The following is a 21,376-nucleotide window of genomic DNA, read 5'->3' as shown; positions in this document are numbered from 1 at the left end:
CAGAATTCTCACATTCCAGCTTAAGAAAAGAGGTGACTCTTGAGTCTGGCGCCTTAGACCACTCGGCCATCCTGACGACTGCTGGTAGGATGTTATTGGTGCTCTATTAAATCATATTTCAGGCTTACAAAAACGACTCATGTGAGATACTATTTGTCTTAGAAGCATATGACTGTAAGCACTTAATATCAACTCCTGTTTGCAGTATTACTGTGTGACAGAATCAGGGAGGTATGATTATGAGTTTATATAAAAAGTTTTGTCATCAAATCACAATATTCAAAAATAGCTGAGGAATTCATACCGCACAGGTCCCACCGAGATTTGAACTCGGATCGCTGGATTCAAAGTCCAGAGTGCTAACCATTACACCATGGGGCCGCCGATATACGCGATTTGTGATAATTAAAATAATAATAAACATAATAAAGTCGAAATTAACAACTTTCGATTCAAAATTCGCTCGATATATGCGATTTGTGATAATTAAAATAATAATAAACATATTCAAGTCGAAATTAACAACTTTCGAGCAAAATTCGTTGGCGATTGGCGCCATGGCTTAGTTGGTTAAAGCCCCTGGGTTCGAATCCTGGGTTCGATTCCCAGTGGTGTTTTAGTCATGGGGATCCCGCAGACCATTTTGACTTAAATCTTTTCTTCTACATTCTATGGATTCAATAATTAAAGTTCAGCTTTTTCGCGACCGACATACAAAGAATCGAAATCGTTAAAGTGTATACGTGATCAGTGCTTTCGGAGGCATGATTGGAAAAAATTACACCGTGATGTTCAACATAAATCGACGGACGCCCAACTACAAACGATGGTTAACATGTATTTAGTAATTAGAATTATTCGAGATTCTATTTCTCCTAAATCAGGAATATGGGTTTCGACTCGTTCTTATGGATTGAACAGAAAAGGCGTGAGTCATAAACTTGATTTCAAAGTCACGAATCCATTTGAGGGCCAAATGTGTTAAGCTACTGTGCGGCCTTGAGACGAATACGGATTCGAAGAACAGAGCAAATTTAACTAGTTTCTTATTTCTTCCACTAATCTGCAATATATGCAATTTCTTCAGGTTTGAATATGAACAATTCAAAGTTGAAAGAGCAGTTCTGCATTCGGAGTACACTCAAAGTATACAAACGACTAACTCTTTAAAAACCATATAACAAAGGTCCCACCGAGATTTGAACTTGGATCGCTGGATTCAAAGTCCAGAGTGCTAACCATTACACCATGGGGCCGCCGATGTATGCGATTTGTGATAATTAAAATAATAATAAACATAATCAAGTCGAAATTAACATTTTCGATTCAAAATTCGTTCGATATATGCGATTTGTGATAATTAAAATAATATTAAACATAATCAAGTCGAAATTAACAACTTTCGATCCAAATTCGTTGGCGATTGGCGCCATGGCTTAGTTGGTTAAAGCGCCTGTCTAGTAAACAGGAGATCCTGGGTTCGAATCCCAGTGGTGCCTTAGTCATAGGGATCCCGCAGACCATTTTGACTTAAATCTTTTCTTCTACATTCTACGAATTCAATAATTAAAGTTCAGCTTTTTTGCGACCGACATACACAGCATCGAAATCGTTAAAGTGTATATGTGAGCAGTGCTTTCGGAGGAAAGATTGAAAAAAAATACACCGTGATGTTCAACATGAAATCGACGGACGCCCAACTACAAACGATGGTTAACAGGTATTTAGTAATTAGAATTATTCGAGATTCTATTTCTCCTAAATCAGGAATATGGGTTTCGACTCGTTCTTATGGATTGAACAGAAAAGGCGTGAGTCATAAACTTGATTTCAAAGTCACGAATCCATTTGAGGGCCAAATGTGTTAAGCTACTGTGCGGCCTTGAGACGAATACGGATTCGAAGAACAGAGCAAATTTAACTAGTTTCTTATTTCTTCCACTAATCTGCAATATATGCAATTTCTTCAGGTTTGAATATGAACAATTCAAAGTTGATGGAGCAGTTCTGCATTCGGAGTACACTCAAAGTATACAAACGACTGACTCTCTTAAAACCATATAATAAAGGTCCCATCGAGATTTGAACTCGGATCGCTGGATTCAGAGTCCAGAGTGCTAACCATTACACCAATGATACAAGTTGTTTTATGTCTTGCTTTATTGTTCATAACGTCATCAGGTGTACCGGACATATGAATTAGGATCACTTAAACTTTAAATTAATTCAGACTGTTAAGCCTTACAATCTGTATACTACAATGTTTACTAGAGTCCCAATTTTAATGAAAGAGTATCTGATTTAAGTTTTTTGACAACTCCTATGTGTTTGCTAAGTGTTTTATTGTAGTGATGAAAATACGTTGTCAGAAGTGGGATTCGAACCCACGCCTCCATTCGGAGACCAGAATTCTCATAACCCAGCTTAAGGAAAGAGGCGACTCTTGAGTCTGGCGCCTTAGACCACTCGGCCATCCTGACAACTGCTGGTAGGGTGTTATTGGTGCTCTATTAAATCATATTTCAGGCTTACAGAAACGACTCACGCGAGATAGTATTTGTTTTAGAAGCATATGACAGTAAGCACTTAAATATAACTCCTGTTTGCGGTATTACTGTGTAACAGAACCAGGGAGGTATGATTATGAGTTTATATAAACAGTTTTCTCATCAAATTACAATATTCAAAAATAGCTGAGGAATTCAGACCGCACAGGTCCCACATAGATTTGAACTCGGATCGATGGATTCAAAGTCCAGAGTGCTAACCATTACACCATGGGGCCGCCGATGATGCGATTTGTGCTAATTAATATATTAATAAACATAGTCAAGTAGAAATTAACAACTTTCGATCAAAATTACTCGAAATCCAGATTCAAACAACATAATACCTTGATGAATTAGATAGGTAGATAAAGTAAGACTGCGATAGAGCTAGAGAGATAGAAAGTGAAAAACATGTGAATACATATACTTTTGTCTATGACTGATTGGCGCCATGACTTGGTTGGTTAAAGCGCCTGTCTAGTAAACAGGAGATCCTGGGTTCGGATCCCAGTGGTGCCTTAGTCATAGGGATCCCGCAGACCATTTTGACTTAAATCTTTTCTTCTACATTCTAAGAATTCAATAATTGAAGTTCAGCTTTTTCGCGACCGACATACACAGAATGGAAATCGTTAAATTGTATACGTGAGCAGTGCTTTCGGAGGCAAGATTGAAAAAAATTACACCGTAATGTTCAACATTAAATCGACGGACGCCCAACTACAAACGATAGTTGACAGTCTTGCGCCTCAGACCACTCGGCCATCCTGACAATTGCTGGTAGGGTGTGATTAGTGCTCTATTAAATCATCTTTTTAGTCTTACGAAACGACTCACGCGAGATAGTATTTGTTTTGAAAGCATATGACTGTAAGCACCTAGTTTTACCTCCTGTTTGCGGTATTACTGTGCGCAGAATAAGAGAGGTATGATTATGAGTTTATATAAACAGTTTTCTCATCAAATAACAATATTCAAAAATAGCTGAGGAATTCATACTGCACAGGTCCCACAGAGATTTGAACTCGGATCGCTGGATTCAAAGTCCAGTGTGCTAACCATTACAACATGGGGCCGCCGATAGATGACATTTGTGATAGTTAATATAATAATACACTCAAAAATTACTCGAAATCTAATCGATAATCCATTTTAACTTTTTTAACACCAGATTCAAACAGCAGAATATCTTGATGAATTAGATAGGTAGATAGGGTAAGACTGCGATAGAGCTAGAGCGAAACAGAGTGAAATACATGTGAATGCATATACTTTTTTCATAGCCCGTTGGCGCCATGGCTTAGTTGGTTAAAGCGCCTGTCTAGTAAACAGGAGATCCTGGGTTCGAATCCCAGTGGTGCCTTAGTCATAGGGATCCCGCAGAGCATTTTGACTTAAATCTTTTCTTCTTATTTCTATAAAAAATAGGCGTTTCAATTGTCTACCGGCTCACGGCGGTCCAACAACTTTTCTGTTCACGCAGATTCGAGTTCGGAGATATGCTTGTCTGCGATGGATCTTTGCCGAAACGTCTGTTTACCGTTTTATTGATACAAATCGGTATTTGACCGAGACGAAATGTTTTCAGTTTATTCTGGGCATTTTGTGTCTGTCCGCAGTGTATATGGATTTTTTAATTGTCCTTTTTATTGTTACTTATCGTGTGTTGTGTTTTTTTTACCTGTCTTTCACCTGGAAGTACAACTGTCTGGAATGAATAAATTAAATTAGTGAACACTATTTGATGTAAACTACCTTGTGGCCATATGTTTGCTTCTGTCGATTCCCGTTTAAACAACGTTTTTCAGCCACTATTCTTCCTAGTCCTTTTTTATGTTCGTAAATAATAGTTCGTCATTGGGCGGCAATATGCAGAGTACAAGTTTGTAGCAAATGTGTCGTAAATTGAGAAATGTAAAATTAGATCAGCATCAACTCAGTTAAAACTTTGTATAAATGAAACTATGAAATTGTGTTCAGATATATACCTAAATATATTCGTTATGTAGTTGTTTGAGCATAGGATTTTACCAGAATTTTCCTGCCAAGAAGCTTAATCCGCTGTACCTTCTAATTTTTACGGTTTCATCAGAATTTCTTAATTTCATCGTACGGTTATAGTCAGGCTTGTCCATGAGACATATTTTTCTGTCCCATACCATCCCAAAACAACTTATGCCTGTCCCATTTCACCCCACCCCACCCCTGTGCCTAAGCCTGGTAATAGAGAAAGTTGCCATTTGTGCGTCGGTAGAGACCAGCTATATATATTCCCATTGTCACGTTGTAAACGAACCATCCAATAGGAAAATGTGCCTTCGGGTTTAATGTCAAAATTGTTTGATTGTTTACGTTTTCTTCTCATGTATTTTACCGCCCCATGCAGAGCATTGTGCGCTGGTTGCACCAAATTATTTAGTCTCATTATTACGCTCACATTTGATTGTTTACAAACATACTTGATCAGTTTGTGTCGTTTTATCTATGTTGCTGGCATTTGCATTATGTATTTGGCGCTTATGCTCTAACTGCATTTGCTTTACTCGGATTCAAAAACGTTTGGTGAGAGTTTTGCCCTTGTTGGTTTTATAGCAATCGGTGATCAAATTGTCGATTTCAACTGCCCGGGCCGTCGGTAATTTGGGTATGTCAAATTGTGTGAGACGGTCGCAGCTTTGAAGTTGACCGTTAATTCACGGATTTGTGGCTTATACATTGTGGCCTTAAATAATTGTTTCCTTCTATGTGAAAAAACCACTGTTTTTCGCTGTTTCCGCCGTTTAACTATGAAACGATCGTCTGTATATTGATGAAAATCTATACCTCACCAGGGCGAGATCTTCTTGGTATATTTGGGGGTTTTTTTGTTTGTCCGTTGTGTCTATGAATTTTATACATTTTGTCTTGTCATTTTTTATCGTTAATTATTTTGTCGTGTTTTGTTTTCATCTGCCATTATGTGTGGAAGTTTTGACTGTCTTGAATGAATAAATGAAATCAGTGAACACTATTTGATGTAAACTACCTTGTGGCTCTCTGTTTGCTTCTGTGGTTCAACGTTTGAACAACATTTTTCAGTCACAATAGTTTCTAGTTCTTCTCATGTTCGTAATTTATATGGGAGTGGACGGCAATATTCAGATGTTTCACCAATATATATAGTGCAAGTTTGTAGCAAATGTGCAATAAAATGAAAAAAATTAAAATTGGAGTGAAATAAACTCCATTTTAAAACTTTGTATAAATAAAACTATGAAAATGTGGTCAGATATATACCTAAATATATTCGTTATGTACTTGTTTGAGTGTTTGATTTTACCTTAGTTTCCCTGCTATGAAGCCTTATCCGCTCCACCTTCTAATTATTACGATTGCATCAGAATTTCATCCTGTGGTTATAGACCGACTGGTCCATGGGGCATATTTCTTCTGTCTCATCCCATAGCAATTTATGCCTGTCCCAGCACTTCACCCCATCCCATGGTACGTTTCCTATGGGATTCCCACCCTGTGCAAAAGCCTGGTTATAGAAAAAGAAGCCATTCGAACGTCAATTGGGACCAGCTATATCTACTCTTATTGTTACGCTGTAAACGGAACCATCCAGTATGAATTATGCCTTAGAGGTTTGATGTCACACGTTTAATTGATTTTCTTGTAATATATATTTTACCGCCCTATGCAGTGCATTGTGCGCTGGTTGCATCCAATTATATAGTCTCATTATTCATTATTACAAGCACATTTGATTATTTGCAACCGTACTTGATTAATAATTTTTACCGGTTTCTGGCGTCGTTTTGTCTTTGTTGTTGGCATTCGCATCACGTATTCCACACGTAAAGGCGTCGAGATTTGTGGACTGTTATATTCTAATTGCAATTGCTTTACTTGGATTGGATTGGAAAACATTTGGTGAGAGTTTCTACCTTTGGTGGTTTTGTAGCAATCGGTGATCGATTCATCGATTTCAATGGCCTGACTCATCGATAATTTGGGTTTGCCAAATTATCTGTGGCGGCCGCTGCTTTGACGTTGACCAGTTTGGAGTTCGGAGTTCTTGAATTTTAAATTCACTTGATTTTCCCAGATATTAGGTTATTAATATTAAAAAAATCATATCTTAAAACTATTACTAAATAGACGTTTGAGGTGTTTTATCGGCTGACGGACGTTCTGTCCACGGACGTTTCGGCTCACGCAGACTAGAGTTTGGAGATACCCTTGTCTGCGCTGAATCACTGCGTTTGCGTGGACCGAAACGTCCGTTTATCGTTTTATTGATACAAATCGATACTCGACCATACTTGATTTGTATTTTTTATCTCTTGTCTGGTGTCGTTTCATCTTCGTTTTTGGCATTCGCAACACGTATTCGACGCGTAAAGATGTTAAGATATGTCCATGTCGTGGATTGTTGTTCTAATTACAGTTGCATTACCCGGATTGGAAAAACGTTATGTGAGAGATTTTGCCTTTGTTGGTTTTGCAGCAATCAGTGATCAAATTGTCGATTTCAACGACCTGGTCCCTTTATAATTTGGGTTTGCCAAATTGTCTGTGGTGATCGCTTCTTTGAGGTTGACTATTGGTGACATATACATTTTGACCTTAATTAGTCGTGCAAGCTTGTAGCAAAAGTGTGGTGAATTAAATGTAAAATTAGATTGTCATAAACTCTGTTAAAACTTGGTGTGAATAAAGTTATGAGAATGTGCGCTATTTATCTAAATATACTCGTTATGTAGTTGTTCAAGTAATGGATTTTACATGAGTTTACCTGCCATGGATCTTTATCCGCTCTACTCTATTCCCTTCAATTATTATGGTTGTATCAGGATTTAACAATTTCATTGAATGTTTGAATCGAAAGAATATATTCGAAAGAGTATTTAAGACCAGATATAACCGACCCTATTTCTAACTCTTCAACACTCCCCCCCCCCCCCCCAACACTCTCTCCTTCCCTCCATTCTTACCTCCTCCCGTCACTCTCCTACCCCACCACTCTTTCTTCGCCGAACCCACTCTCGCGGAGAAAATGTTGTTGGACAAAGTTGGAGATCTTCATACTTCGCTTGACGAATTGTTCACAAATGATCACCAATGGCTATATTGGGGGTAAATCTTGTTCGCTAAAGGGGTAAATGATGCAAAAAGGGTTAAGAACCACTGGTCTATAACGAAGAAAAATCTTTAGCATGAATCCACTATAATTAACGAAGTAGCATAGTACAATTTTGGACTTATATTCCATCAAAGCTTAAGAAGTTTATTAGCTAATACCAATAACTCTGAACAAAATATAACATGGACCACTTAAACATATGTATTTCATAGCTCGAAACATAAAATAAAAACAGTTTGATGATATGTGAACTTTTTGTGCAATGGCATGCTGATAAAATTTTAATTAGTTACCAAGTTTTAATGAGCGACACACAAACTGAGTGCTATTCAAGGTTTTTACATTTCATTAATAATTCAGAAGCAGTATCAGAAATAAACTAAACGAAATAATAAAACAGATTTCCTACATCGGCATTAACATCCAAATCATATTACATTCAAATTGTTTTTTGGTCTGGTACAGTATGCTACCACAAGCACTTCTGGTAGACATAGCATAACCATATTTGCACATGTTATATTTGCACATGTTATTTCTGATACCTATCTGACTGCGTCATACAAAAATCACGTCAATGTCATATGCAAAATATGTTATTCCACGTCCACTAGAAGTACTTGTGGTACTAAACTATACTAGACCCGATTTAGTTTTATTAGTCTGATTTTCTTTAGAAGTCATTTTACTGGTTATTCGGCATTAACATCCAAAATATATTACAATTAAATTCATTTAGTTTTTATTTGTTGGATTTTCTTCAAAAGCCGTTTTACTGGTAAATCAAATAATCCATGAATAAATTATCATGGTTTGGATGAACAACGTAGTCCGTTTGTAGAATTGTCGGTGACCGATTCTCCCAAGCATTGCTCTTTCCTCTTGGACTCAGACCGTAATTGTAGACTCTTCCTTGTTGTATCCTGCAAGAAAGTAAAGTTGAGAAAGTGAAGAAAATTTCAAAATTACTGAAGCTTAATACTTAGAAAGCATGAAGCCAGACGGCGCCTACACAAAATGCTTGGAGTAGTTTAAAGGAGTAACATGGTAAGACAAGATCCCAAACAAAACACTATACGGTAAACTGACAAGCATCATAACCATAATAAAGGGACGACGCCTTAGATTCAGCGGCGACTGCTATAGTAACAAGAAAGAAATCGTACAGGTCACGGGAATACCACGGGAGAATCTTGCTTGTGAAATGAAGGACAGGAAAAATTGGAAGAAGATAGTCATAGCAAATGTTTGACTGCGGTCGCATAAATAATACTTGGATGCGACCTGTTCACTTTAAAGTACATCCTAGCAATGTTTTTATACCACCCGTTGGAAGTCGAGTCGGATAATAGTTCATCAGACTGTCAAGTCATAGTCTCAGTAAATTCAGAAATTGTAGTCGAGAGTCGAATCGAGTCTTGTATAGTGTATAAAATAATCGCGGACCTAATTTTAATATTATCACCACTAGAGTATGCCAGTGAGCTACTAAAAATTAATTTATTTCTATTGTTATGTATTGTTACCGATCTCTAATATTTGTTTTTTTATCCATATTTATTTTTCTGCTTATCTAAAAGTGTTGTGGACCCGATGACGAATCAATCAGTCCTTTACAACTCGTGTCATGTCTATGTATATCTCAAGAACTTTATTGTTGAAACTCTGAGTCAATTTTCTGACGTCAGATCGAGTCGTTGCTGTTTCGAGTCAGAAGTCGAGTCTGTGTAATAGAAAATATCACAACAACGACAGAATATTGCATTAGAATTAGAATTCGACATTGCAAAGGCATAATTATAAATTGACTGTTAGTATTATCTGCCCTCGCCGAAAATTGAACGACCGTTAGTCTGTTGATTTTTCGCGGTCTAATTATATTGAAATATCTTAAAAACGATCAGGGATCGGGTAATGATTGTTGCGCCACAACAAATCTCACTTCCAACACAAGTGGGCGCTAAAACGTTAGATTTGAAGAATTTTTATGCGAATCAGCAGCCAAAAACCCTCTAGTTTCGCGGTCAAAAATTTAAGTGCCGATTTATGGATCGAGATTAAAAACCACGTTTTATATCTTTTGAAATTACAGAACTAAGACTCTTTTAGGGCAAAGAAGCCAATATTTAAAAATAGTTCGCACAATCGAAAATGGATTTCACCTTGCAAAGATGCAATATTTATTATAAATAAAAAGTCACAATCACTGGGCGAAAATAAAATGTACATTAAAGAGGATGAGAAGTGACAAACTGGTTACGATGTATAAATCCAAACATCGTTGTAGGAATGTAAATTATGTACAACATTCCTCTTATATATAAAACGTTTATGCATAAACATTGGCCACCTGCTAATTTTTTGTTGAAGGCTTGTGAGATATTAAAACATGACAAGTTATGATGTCGGAGGATACTATTTCCTTGTAAAGCATCGCTGTTAAAATTTAGGTGAGCATACAATTATAGCGGCCCAGTCTCCCTCTAAAGAGGAGACCATTTATTTGGCGATTTGGACCATATATTCATTCCTACTGGCAACCCAAAAGCGATATTGGATATTTTGTACAAAGTCCTCGCCAAAGAACACCACCGCCAACAAGTAAATTAGTAATTATCCACGTAATGGTTGGGGTGAGGGTTAGGAATGCGGATTGCGCTGGAATTTTGAATTTTCGAATTATTCCTAACTCGAACCCTAACCCTAACTGGATAATTACTGATACTTATTCTAAAACGTGGCGTTTTTTTTTTCAAATCCCATTTTTACATCAGTGGCGGGGGCCTTGTACAAAAGATTCACGATATCTTTGATACACATTGTCCCTCAATAAGCGAAAAGATAGTTTGCTATTTGGCGTGTTATTCGAGCGTATTTTCTGTGTTATATATATCTCTGGTTTCAAATCTGGCAATTAGAAAAATCTCACAACTTGATTAACAGTAGCGAACATGTTAAGCTAAGTCATAACTCGGTCTGGGAATAAACCCTTAACAAATAATATAGAGCAAAGACGCGAAACAACACGCTATCTTATATTAGTCATATCTCCAGATACTAGGGACGATATTTCTGGTAAATTTATTCAGATATTGAGCGGAACTCGCGGCAAAAAATCAACAATTCATCGGCAATCTGTAATAAACTTTGTCACTGCGTCCGATATATCAAACATCTAAAGAAAGATGCGTACATGGGTCCTACTAAGAAGATAGTACTTATCAACGAAAGCTGTGGGTAACAAGCTCATGTACGTTATGAGCTATTTCGCGCCTATCACCCCTGCGAACAATACTCTGAAAAAGCAACCACAAATTCGGGCTGCTAATATGCGACCACGATACTCCTGTAGTATGTGAAGCAAGATGGCGGACACCGGAACGTAGTATGTGTACCAGTTAGGGTTAGGCCATAATTTCAAGTACAAATATTAAGGGAGTCACTTGGCTAGTCCCCGAACTCGCAATAGAACTAAAATAAGGAAAATTGGAATAAAATTATGGCCTAATCCTAACATTGTACACATATTACGTTCCGGTCTCCGCCATCTTGGTTCACATAATACAGGAGTACCGCAACCACGCCACAAGTCTAAAATTATTGTATAATTTAAGTTTTAAAATTAAAATAAATACTGTCTTTTTGACATTCCGAAAATGAAACTAGAAGTCCGCACATTCATTTTTAAAGCGTATTGGGTCAGTCCCAGACTTCACATTCTTATTTCGTAATGTTTGTATTAGTAATAGGAGACCATATATAGCTTCGCATGGGCATTCCTATTATCGCTGATAAAGGAATTTTGTTTATAGATAAATACAGTGACATTTGATGAATTTAAAAGGCTTCGGCTATAAACGACTTTGATGTATTACATACCAGGTGCAGGAGTATCTGAATATTTTTCATAAAAACTTTCCGTTAGAGTAAAAGCAGAATTCATTTAATTTATCTAATTAAACGTACATGTAAAAATATTGTTGCTTGTTAGAATGTATACGTTTCTTGTTGCAGCCTTTTTAAAGGCAAACATCGCATGAAAAATTCTTTTTTATTTTGCATAACTAGCGTTTGGTATTATTGTTGCACCTTACCACATTTGAAATAATATTTGTCGTTTTTTGAATGTTTTGGGTTCTATCAAAGCTCAAAACGTGGCTGAAAACAACCAAGTAAAATTATCATGAACCGTGATTTACTGATTTCCTGCTTCTTTTATTATACATATTGAAGTGCCTGTTATATTCCGATCTGGACGTGATTAACATTGGGTTACCGTTGATATAATCTTTTGAAATTTTGAATAGAATACTAAGGCCATTACTTTAATTACTTTGCTCCCGCGAATACGTCGCGCCAAAATCATTTTTTGAAACTTTCAACCAACATTCAGAACTAAATTTATATCCAAAATACAAACCATCTTTGTCTTAAATTCTAAGGTAAACACTCAAAACGGTACTCCCGTAATGTGTGTACCAGGTTAGGGTTATTTAGACTATCATTTTATTACGATTTTCCCTATTTTGGTTCTACACGAGTTCGGGCACTGTTTGTATTAGCCAAGTCCCTTTACAAAACTTGATGTAAAGTAGGCGAACAAAATTAGTTATCTCCATATTTGTACACACACTTGTGGAGCGCACTTAAGGCATTGTGGTCTTTCAAAAAAAGCTACCAGTGTATACCTCTCCTGCATATCAGTTGCTGAAAGCGATGACAGGGTTCTCAATTTTGGATAACTTCTCTGTATCCTTCCTCTTGGAGATCTTGGCGGTTTGGCTCTATACTTTTGCGTTCCCAGTCCATGAGGATCTGGTGTTCTTGTGCGTCTTCCAGAAGGAACAGGGGAAACAAATCCAGAATCAACACTTTGGTGATTCCTTCTCTTTTTGCCTGCATATGAGGATAACATAAATGTTATTGTGAATTAACAGTTATACTTTTTTCGGCGCTCAAGAAGTATTTGTACCAATATGGAGGTAACTAGTTTTGTTCGACTACTCTACATCAAGTTGTCATAAGGGAAGGAAATATATGGAAATACGCACATTTTCGTAACTATACACATTTATCAAAAACAGAAAGGAATATTTTATAAGTGCACTGAAACATTCAAATAAAAACTTATTAACTACAAAATTTTCTCACCCTTTCCATAGCTTGTACTACGCGGAGCTAAGAGATTTCCTCCAGACTGTTGTGAGCTAGATCGACTCAAACCAAACACGGCAGCTACTTCAAGATCCTGGAAATGAAGGCAATAATACGCTAATCAGATAAAACCCAAATGAGGAAAAGAAATACTCCTAACCCTCCCGGAAGAGGTCATAGGTCAAATATTGAATATTTTATGTTGTATTAGAACAGTATTGAAACAAGAATGTCTTCTTATGTATCAAACTTCACGCGACATATTCTTTACAATTTACCATGCCAATACCACGAGCAAGGTGTTGATTTTAATGCCATTGTAGATTTTCACCAAGGCTGACTGAAATTAATAAGTCTACAACGTGAGGTAAAAAGGAACGCAACAATAAATCAGCGAAGACCGTAAATTGGATAATGGGCGTTTTGGCACGGCCACAGCCTCTCTCTCAATTTAATTAAGGTGATTGAATTAAAATAAAAATTTAATTATGATGCATCGTGTATTGCAGTCCAATATACAAATGAAGAAGACTATAAAGAATTATTATTGGTGGGATAGCAATCCATTGTTATGAGTATGCATACAAAGTAAAGCTGAGATCTGATATGGGATACAACTACGGCCCATGGGCCAAATTTGGCCCGTTGAGTGATTCAATCTGCCCCGACTGATGCTGTCATATATTTCTGCTCTTAACCAATTCTGTATGCACTAAATAGTTGTTGTTATTAAAATCTGAATTTGTTGAGATTGCGAATAAATTTAGTTTTGGGACATGTCCTATTGTTTTCCACTTTTGCTTTTGTAACACTGTGAATAAAATTGTGTTCATAAAATGTAATTTTTACGTCATACTTACATGGCCCGCTAGTCTAAGTGGGCAAATTTTTGTCTTCTGGTACAAAAACCTTGTCAACCCCTTTGATGTACAAAAGACATAAAGAAATTCTAACCTCTTCAGCTGGTAAAGACATTCCTGAATCAAGTCCGGGCGTGTTAACTCCATCCGATTTATCTCTCGTTTGTTCGTCATCAGATCTGCTTTCCGATTCGTCAAACACAGCGTCCTCTTCTTTCGATTTCAATGGAATTCTCCATCTTTGCAACTTGTGGACCATGTCAACTAGCCGAACCAGGCTTTCTAAATTTGCAATATTCAAAACGGGGCTCCCGATGTATGCGAACCAAGATGGCGGACATCGGAATGTAATAAGTGTACTAGGTTAGGGTTAGGCCATAATTTTCGGTATAAATACTACGGGAGGCTCTTGGCTAGTCTTCGAACTGATAATAGGACTAAAATAAGGAAAATTGGAAAAAAAATTATCGCCTAACCCTAACCTGTTACCCATGTTACGTTCCGATGTCCGCCATCTTGGTTCGCATACTTCGGGAGCACCTTCAAAACTGTATTATGCTTGGAAGACGCTTTTACGCTTCACTAATTAAACGCCTCGGAGGCATAATCTGGATGTTTCACTATGAGTGAGGTCACACTACGCATACGTGTGCTCAGGGGGTAGCCAGGGAGGAGAGTGAGTGTCGGACTTCCCCTTTTATTTAAATTGTAAAAAAAATTCTGTATCGTGCATAGCAATTTGCGTAGCTTGAAAAGCTTTTTATATATTCAAGACTCTTGATGAACCCACATTTTCCGCACTAGCTGTTACTGTCTAACTTGGCAATTAGAAATTTTAGAATTTTAGAATTTTTTTATTTGCTTTAGGCACTATAAGTTCTCTTTTCAATGGCACTGGAACTCTCATTCGCCCATTAGTTTTCTTTAAGCGCTTTCTTAAACATTTTACCTGCAATCTCAACTCTATGAATCTTGACAAGACCGATCAACAATTCGTTCAAAATATTTTCTTTATCATCTCTGTGTCCGCTCCACAACAGTAACGAATGAAGAGCTTGGTTCACAAGAAGTCTGTTTTGTCTTCTGGCCTGTATGTGATGTAATAAACTAAATTTATTATTATCGTAAGTTTAAATTGCCCATGTAGTTTGAAATCATGCAAAATAATTATTATTTCAATTTTTATTATTTTTATAATGTACTTTTTCAAAGGTTCTCACTCCCGTAGTATGTCTACCGGGTTAGGGTTAGGCCATAACTTTATTCCGATTTTCCTTATTTTAGTTCTATTACGAGTTCGGGGACTGTCTGTGTTAGCCAAGTGAATATACCCCCTCCCAATAGGTTTCAGTCCCTTCACACAACTTGATGTAAAGTAGGCGAACAAAATCAGTTACATTCATATTGGTACACATACTTCTGGAGCGCCGTTTTAAACGTATAAAAACGCGAAGTTCATTGAATGCTTAAAAGTATTTAATTGCGAGGATGTCTCTGCAGTCGTTACTTAAATTTATATACTTTCTTTGACACAAACCATTTACTACGGTTGAAACTGAACGTATTTTTCCAAGCTTTTCAAAAAAAAAATTTTTTTAATAAAATTGTCAGTGACGACATCAATATGATGTCATATTTTGCATCGCATTTCAAAATGATTGTATTGTTTACGAGCATAAGCCACGAGGGTGCTCCCGAAGTATGCGAACCAAGATGGCGGACCTCGGAACGTAACATGGGTAACAGGTTAGGGTTAGGCGATAATTATTTTCCAATTTTCCTTATTTTAGTCCTATTATCAGTTCGAAGACTAGCCAAGAGCCTCCCGTAGTATTTATACCTAAAATTATGGCCTAACCCTAACCTAGTACACATGTTACATTACGATGTCCGCCATCTTGGTTCGCATACTTCGGGAGCCCCGCCACGAGTTTATTAAACTGTTGTAGAATTTACTTATTCGTTAGTTGGCACCACGGCCTAGTAGATAAAGCGTTGTGTCGAACTATTTATTTAAGTCTCAATCAAAATGTAATATATAGGATGTCCATAAAAACTTAACAAATTTTAAAAGGGCAAAGGGAATTTTGTGATAGATGTATTATAATTAAACAGATGTATTAAATGAGGTGAAAATGTTTGAACAATTACTCATTAAAAATCAACAAACCAGGTTAAGATATGTTGGGAACTGACTTCATACCAAAGTTGAAATTGTAAAGAGACTTTATGGTAGACAATGCAGAATTAGACGGGTTTCAGCCAAAAATTGTAGCTTTTTAGTTATCAATGGCTGCTTCTACAGAGCCTTGTTCTGAGGGAAGATTTGTTAACGCCGTAAAATATACAAACATTACTCACGCGTTCTATTCTTGCAACAGACAAACCCAGAGCTCTTGGTAACGCTGACCACCCTGCCGGTGTTAGTCGTGTCAAGTCGTGACAAACTATCTTGAATACATCAAGGAGATCTGAAGAAAATACGTGGTTTATTTTCCATGATAGGAAAGCGCAGATCAATAAATAATACAATAAAGATTTTACGGTGCTGTTTTCTGGCTATGTGAGTTAGGAATAGGATTAAAGCATACTATATTTGAAACGTTGTGATTTATGCGTCTCAACCTTCATTTCTACAAAGACCCCTAATAATGCCATAAGATCTATATCAAAAAAAACTATTTTTTTTTGTGCCTACAACTACTGAAAAGCCTATGTTAAATAAAGATGCGAGCCGCGTCTTCACCCGGTTATTTGTATCTGGCCCTCTTGTATTAAATGTTGTACACCCTGACTTAACTACTATATTTGAGACGTTGTGGTAACTTAGTAGACTCACACAAGTTGTCTAGTTAGCTTTTTATTTGCCCTTTGCCGTACGTAAACACACCATGGTTGTAGAAACTCATTTGTTATAGTGAATCGTGAAAAATTTGTTTCGCCCATAAACTTAGCGGTAGCGTCAGTTATGAACCACGGTGCTAAGCGTATCGACCGCCATGCCATATAAGCACGAGTAGGATTTGTAAGCTTGTTGCTGGCTGTAATTAATAAGCATATCTTCTCGCATCTTTCTGTGTACTCCCGTAAAATGTGTAACAGGTTAGGGTTAGATCATAATTTTATCTCGATTTTCCTTATTTTAGTCCTATTACGAGTTCGGGGACTGTTTGTGTTAACCAAGTGAATATACCGCCTGACCATAGGCTAATTACACTAAGGCCTATTTTGGGGAGATGTCTTTTATTTTCATTTATCAAAAACAAAATTACAGAGTATAATTACGAGACTTTCAAATATACAAACAATAAATCCCAATATAGATTTACTTACAAATTACATTTTTTTATTTGAATTAACAGCTAAACATAGATTATTTATTAATTATTTAAAACGTATAGAAGAGATTTCTTGCTATCGACTAAGTCAAAAAAAATATTTGCGCTATATAGTATAGGTCTTATTTTCGAAGGAGACACAGTACTTGATTTATGCATCTAACTATAAAATAATTTCGAAAATCTTTTAAATACCTCTGACAATAGCTGGATTGAAGTGCATGTCAATCATATCTGCCAAGTATCCCTGCCATCCTCCGTGCCTGGAACGAAGCGCATCAAGGAATCCATAAAATCCCGTTTCTCCTCTTGTCATAATTATACGAAGAAATGGCCTGGGTAACAGAAACAAATAAATTTTGACAATTCTTGATGCTATAAGAACGCGACCGCGCTCTTGGGATTTATATAAATGATATCCGCGTTGATCGTATTAGCTTGGTGATAGTCGCCCATGTGACTTCTCTTGTTGGATAATTTTGGGGCGGCAACCAGGCGTATCATCGGGTGTGTCAGGGGCGTAGCCAGGTGGTTGGAAACCCATCTGTCGGTTTTTCAGATCATCGAGACTATTGAAAACACACTTCTAGCTGTTAAAGTCTAACTTGGCAATTATAAATTTCAGATTCCGACATCCAAAATTCAACCCGCCGTCTATAGGGTAGTCCAATAGTTTCGGCTCAATAGCAACATATCACATCTCATTTTGAACGGCAATATACCTTGATATATAAAACAGGAACTTACGCATTCATTTCCATATCAGTCTGTCTGTTATGTTGGATGACAACAACGTCCTGCCAACTCAGAACACCTTTGCCGATAAGGAAATGCAGCAGTTTCGAAGGTTTGGCAATGTTGATTTCTTGAAGTAAGATCGGATATAGTAGCTGTAGAGACACGTATTGACCCTTTCGCATCGGTTCTGAAAGTTGCAGAGCGTTGGTGTAAGACACATAAGACGGTTGGTATAAAATTCACGAATTTGGTATAATTTTTTATACTACAAGAAGCAGCCATGCCACATAAAGTGCCACAATACTTTGAAAATAATTTACATTTGTTTGGCATTTTTTACACCTCGTCTCAGATGGCAGGCTCGGCACTCGATCCCGAATGTTTTAACATGTACTTGTCCACTGTATGTTAGGTAAAATAAGTAAAAATAGATTAATCTAAATAATTCACAGAAGCACTGAGCTATAAAATGGTTTTATCTAAAAGCAGAACGTTTCGTTATTTGAAGCAATTGACGAGCATTGAAATACCTATTCCAGGTGATAATACATTCAAAAACAAAAAACAAACGTCTCAATGATCTTAGGCTATTGATTGGATTTTCGCGGCATCAACTACCTATGTGATAGCAAGAATAAAAATAAATATTCTAAGAGTATTGGTGCACACTAGTACTATTGTATTTCTTGACGTCTGACCTATTGGATATAACGTTACGGAAATATATTTAAACGGCATAAGAATATATTTGTGATTATATACCAGTAAATCTATGCAATTATCATTTTCCCGTAATTTGTTTTCGATTGATGTTTTTTACTGGTTGAAAAAATTAAACTTGACTTGATTCTACTAAACAGCAAGACCAATGAATCACGTATGACCCAATACACTTACGCAAATCCATCCATTCCATCCAAGGTAGTCTCTCGAAGTCCAAAAACCAATCGTTTCTTTTATAGGTTCCGGATCTCGTCTGAGAAACTCTTCGTTTTAGACTGGAGTACATGGTTGTGTGTGTTTATAAAACTTCCTAATCTTTAGTTATGTTTTGGTTTTTATACTGTTGCAGAAAAATAATGAATATATATAGGTTGTCCCTAATTCTTAAAAAAATTTTAAATTACAAAGGGAAATTATCGATACCATATATTGTTTTCGCCCTCACATATGTGTTAAATGAAGTAAAAATACTTGAATAATTACTGATTAAAAAACAACAAACCTGGTTAAGATATATTGAGAACTGACTTCATAACAAAATTGAAATTGCAAAGGGACTTAGTTGATACCCTGTATATTAGAAGTTAATTACTACTAATTTGGTTAACTCTGAAGACTATTATATAGAGAATTCTACGTGCACAGAAATTTCACAACACAGGGTCTGCTCACTGTGAATCTTTGTTATTCTTTAATTTGGAAATCGGTGCAATCCCGAGTTTAGGATACTTGGTTGCTTTTCTTCGTCGTGTACTTTCTTGACTCAAACGTTTATGACCATCTCAATACAATTATCTAAAACTATTAAATCTTCCCATATAGACCAAACACGGGTCTTCCAATGGACTAATTCCGCGAAATTCTCATTTCTGCAGACAGATCCATTACGCACTACTGTAGGTCAGGGGATGTCAAACTTTTCTGCGGCCGAGGCGAGTTTCTAAAAATGACGCCCCTTATACCTGACTTCAAAAATAATTTGGAAGATAAACAAATTATAGATGTTGTTATACATAAGAATGAATAAATTACGGTCAAGTAAGAGTGAAATGTTCGTAATAATATTATTATATTCAAATCATCAAAATAAGCAACAAACACACCCCTATACCAGGGGCGGATTCTCCCATGCCCCCTTCTAGACATACCCCTGCTGTAAGAACGTACATTGCCTGACAAATGGGTAAAGTAGCCAAAAGCTTTTCACTGAATTGGGTACTCCGGTAGTGTGTGTACCAGATTAGGGTTAGTTAGGCCATAATTTTATTCCGATTTTCCGTATTTTAGTTCTATTATGAGTTCGGGGATTGTCTGTGTTAGCGAAGTGGATATACCACCTGCTCATAGGTTTCAGTCCCTTGACACAATTTGATGTAAAGTAGGCGAACAAAATTAGTTACCTCCATATAGGTACACACACTTCAGGAGCGTCCTGAATTGTAGTACTTTATAATGTTTTGCGTGATATATCGTGCTTTATCTTTGTCCTTAGGGTTAAAATAACTTACAATAAAAACAAGAGATAATATTACAATTGTAATAATCAGATTGTTTCCATCCGACGGAATACTGCGATAAATAGTAAGGGCCAGATTTAGAATATTGCCAACAATTGATCGGACTCTAGCGTGCAAAATTTCAGGATTTTACAAATCGTGAAAAAGAGATTTAAGCAAATATGTTATTCATCTGATGTACTCGGGATTGGATTATCATTAAACGCCTGTAATTATTCTTTATATTCTAAACCTAAAGCATTTCAAACATTCTGATATAAATTTGACTCAGGATTTAAATTAGATCTAAAACAATTACTGTCTACAAGTCTTACTTTCCCTATATATAATAGCAATGATAGCAAAACTGATATATTACGTTATGTCTCAGAATTGACTGGTGATGTAAAATATCAGCATTTGACGGAGTACAGTGACCGGATTGTCTAAAATCGACACCGTTTTATTATGATTTTAAACGTTTCTATAATAAAGCTTCAAATAGTTGAACTAAACCTTGAGTGTAGCAAACAACAAAATATACCAGGAAGACTCCCAATAAACAAGAATACACACATTGACCTTATTTTACTCCCTCCTGCAAGTATTTAAAAAAATTAAATCGAGTATAATCAGTATATAATCGTTAGGTGTTTGCTCCTGGAAATCATTCCATTTTTCATCAATAGCAATTGAGTAAGAACCTGCGTCAAGCATGATAGTACTTGTAATAAACAGATTGTTTCTATTCGATAAAATACTGCGATAAGTGGGAAGTGTGACGAAATGCCGGATATTGACATATTTCCAACAATTGATCGGACTAGCGTGCAAAATTCCAGGATTTCACAAATCGTAAGTTATTAAGTAAGTTATTCATCTGATGTAATCAGGGTCGGATTAGCATTGGACGTTTGTAATTATTTTTGATATTTTGAAGAATTTTAAACATTTCAATATAAATTGTTTGACTCGGGATTTGAATTATATCTGAAATAGTTACTGTCTACAAGTCTCCAGTTCTCCTATTTATATTAATATTAGTGATATACAACAAAACTGATATAATTCCTACTTATCAGAATTGGCTGGTGATTTAAATCTAAGCATTCGGCGGAATACAGTGACCATACTGACTAAAATCGGCACCGTTTGACCATCATTTCCAAAACGTTTCTAAATAAAACCTCAATTAATAAAACTGAAAATTGAGTGTACCAAATAACAAAACAAGCCGGTAAAGGCTCCCAGGATCTCCGCTGATAGTCGAGGTCCGCACTCAAGCAAACGGTTAAACATCCATAAAAACTTGCGGATCTCTAACGGATGGGTGATTTAACGAGCGGGTTACCAAAACTGTCAGTACTTTTTAGGTGCTGCACGTTTCGTA

General features: G+C 36.5%; 1 protein-coding gene and 5 non-coding genes across 6 annotated transcripts; 2 read left to right on the top strand and 4 right to left on the bottom strand.

The window, feature by feature from the left end:
* Positions 1–309: 309 nt before the first annotated feature.
* On the bottom strand, positions 310–381 carry Trnaq-uug (transfer RNA glutamine (anticodon UUG)). The gene has a single exon. It is a non-coding gene; the product is annotated as a tRNA-Gln (tRNA).
* An 803-nt stretch (positions 382–1,184) lies between these two features.
* On the bottom strand, positions 1,185–1,256 carry Trnaq-uug (transfer RNA glutamine (anticodon UUG)). The gene has a single exon. It is a non-coding gene; the product is annotated as a tRNA-Gln (tRNA).
* A 169-nt stretch (positions 1,257–1,425) lies between these two features.
* On the top strand, positions 1,426–1,499 carry Trnat-agu (transfer RNA threonine (anticodon AGU)). Its single transcript has one exon. It is a non-coding gene; the product is annotated as a tRNA-Thr (tRNA).
* Positions 1,500–2,363: 864 nt separating this feature from the next.
* On the bottom strand, positions 2,364–2,480 carry Trnal-caa (transfer RNA leucine (anticodon CAA)). Its single transcript has 2 exons — positions 2,443–2,480; positions 2,364–2,409 (listed from the first exon to the last, which is right to left on the bottom strand). It is a non-coding gene; the product is annotated as a tRNA-Leu (tRNA).
* A 1,358-nt stretch (positions 2,481–3,838) lies between these two features.
* On the top strand, positions 3,839–3,912 carry Trnat-agu (transfer RNA threonine (anticodon AGU)). Its single transcript has one exon. It is a non-coding gene; the product is annotated as a tRNA-Thr (tRNA).
* Positions 3,913–7,679: 3,767 nt separating this feature from the next.
* LOC120345986 (uncharacterized) lies at positions 7,680–18,826 on the bottom strand. The gene is made up of 9 exons (XM_039415607.2): positions 18,665–18,826; positions 17,777–17,954; positions 17,225–17,364; positions 16,053–16,162; positions 14,641–14,779; positions 13,786–13,973; positions 12,829–12,925; positions 12,366–12,573; positions 7,680–8,600 (listed from the first exon to the last, which is right to left on the bottom strand). The coding sequence occupies exons 1-9, from the start codon at positions 18,774–18,776 to the stop codon at positions 8,450–8,452; spliced, it is 1,323 nt and encodes a 440-aa protein (XP_039271541.2). The 5' UTR covers positions 18,777–18,826; the 3' UTR covers positions 7,680–8,449.
* Positions 18,827–21,376: the final 2,550 nt, after the last annotated feature.

The sequence above is a fragment of the Styela clava genome, chromosome 8 (assembly GCF_964204865.1).
Source record: "Styela clava chromosome 8, kaStyClav1.hap1.2, whole genome shotgun sequence".
Classification (NCBI taxonomy): Eukaryota; Metazoa; Chordata; class Ascidiacea; order Stolidobranchia; family Styelidae; genus Styela; species Styela clava.
This window is presented reverse-complemented; position numbering and strand designations above follow the sequence as displayed.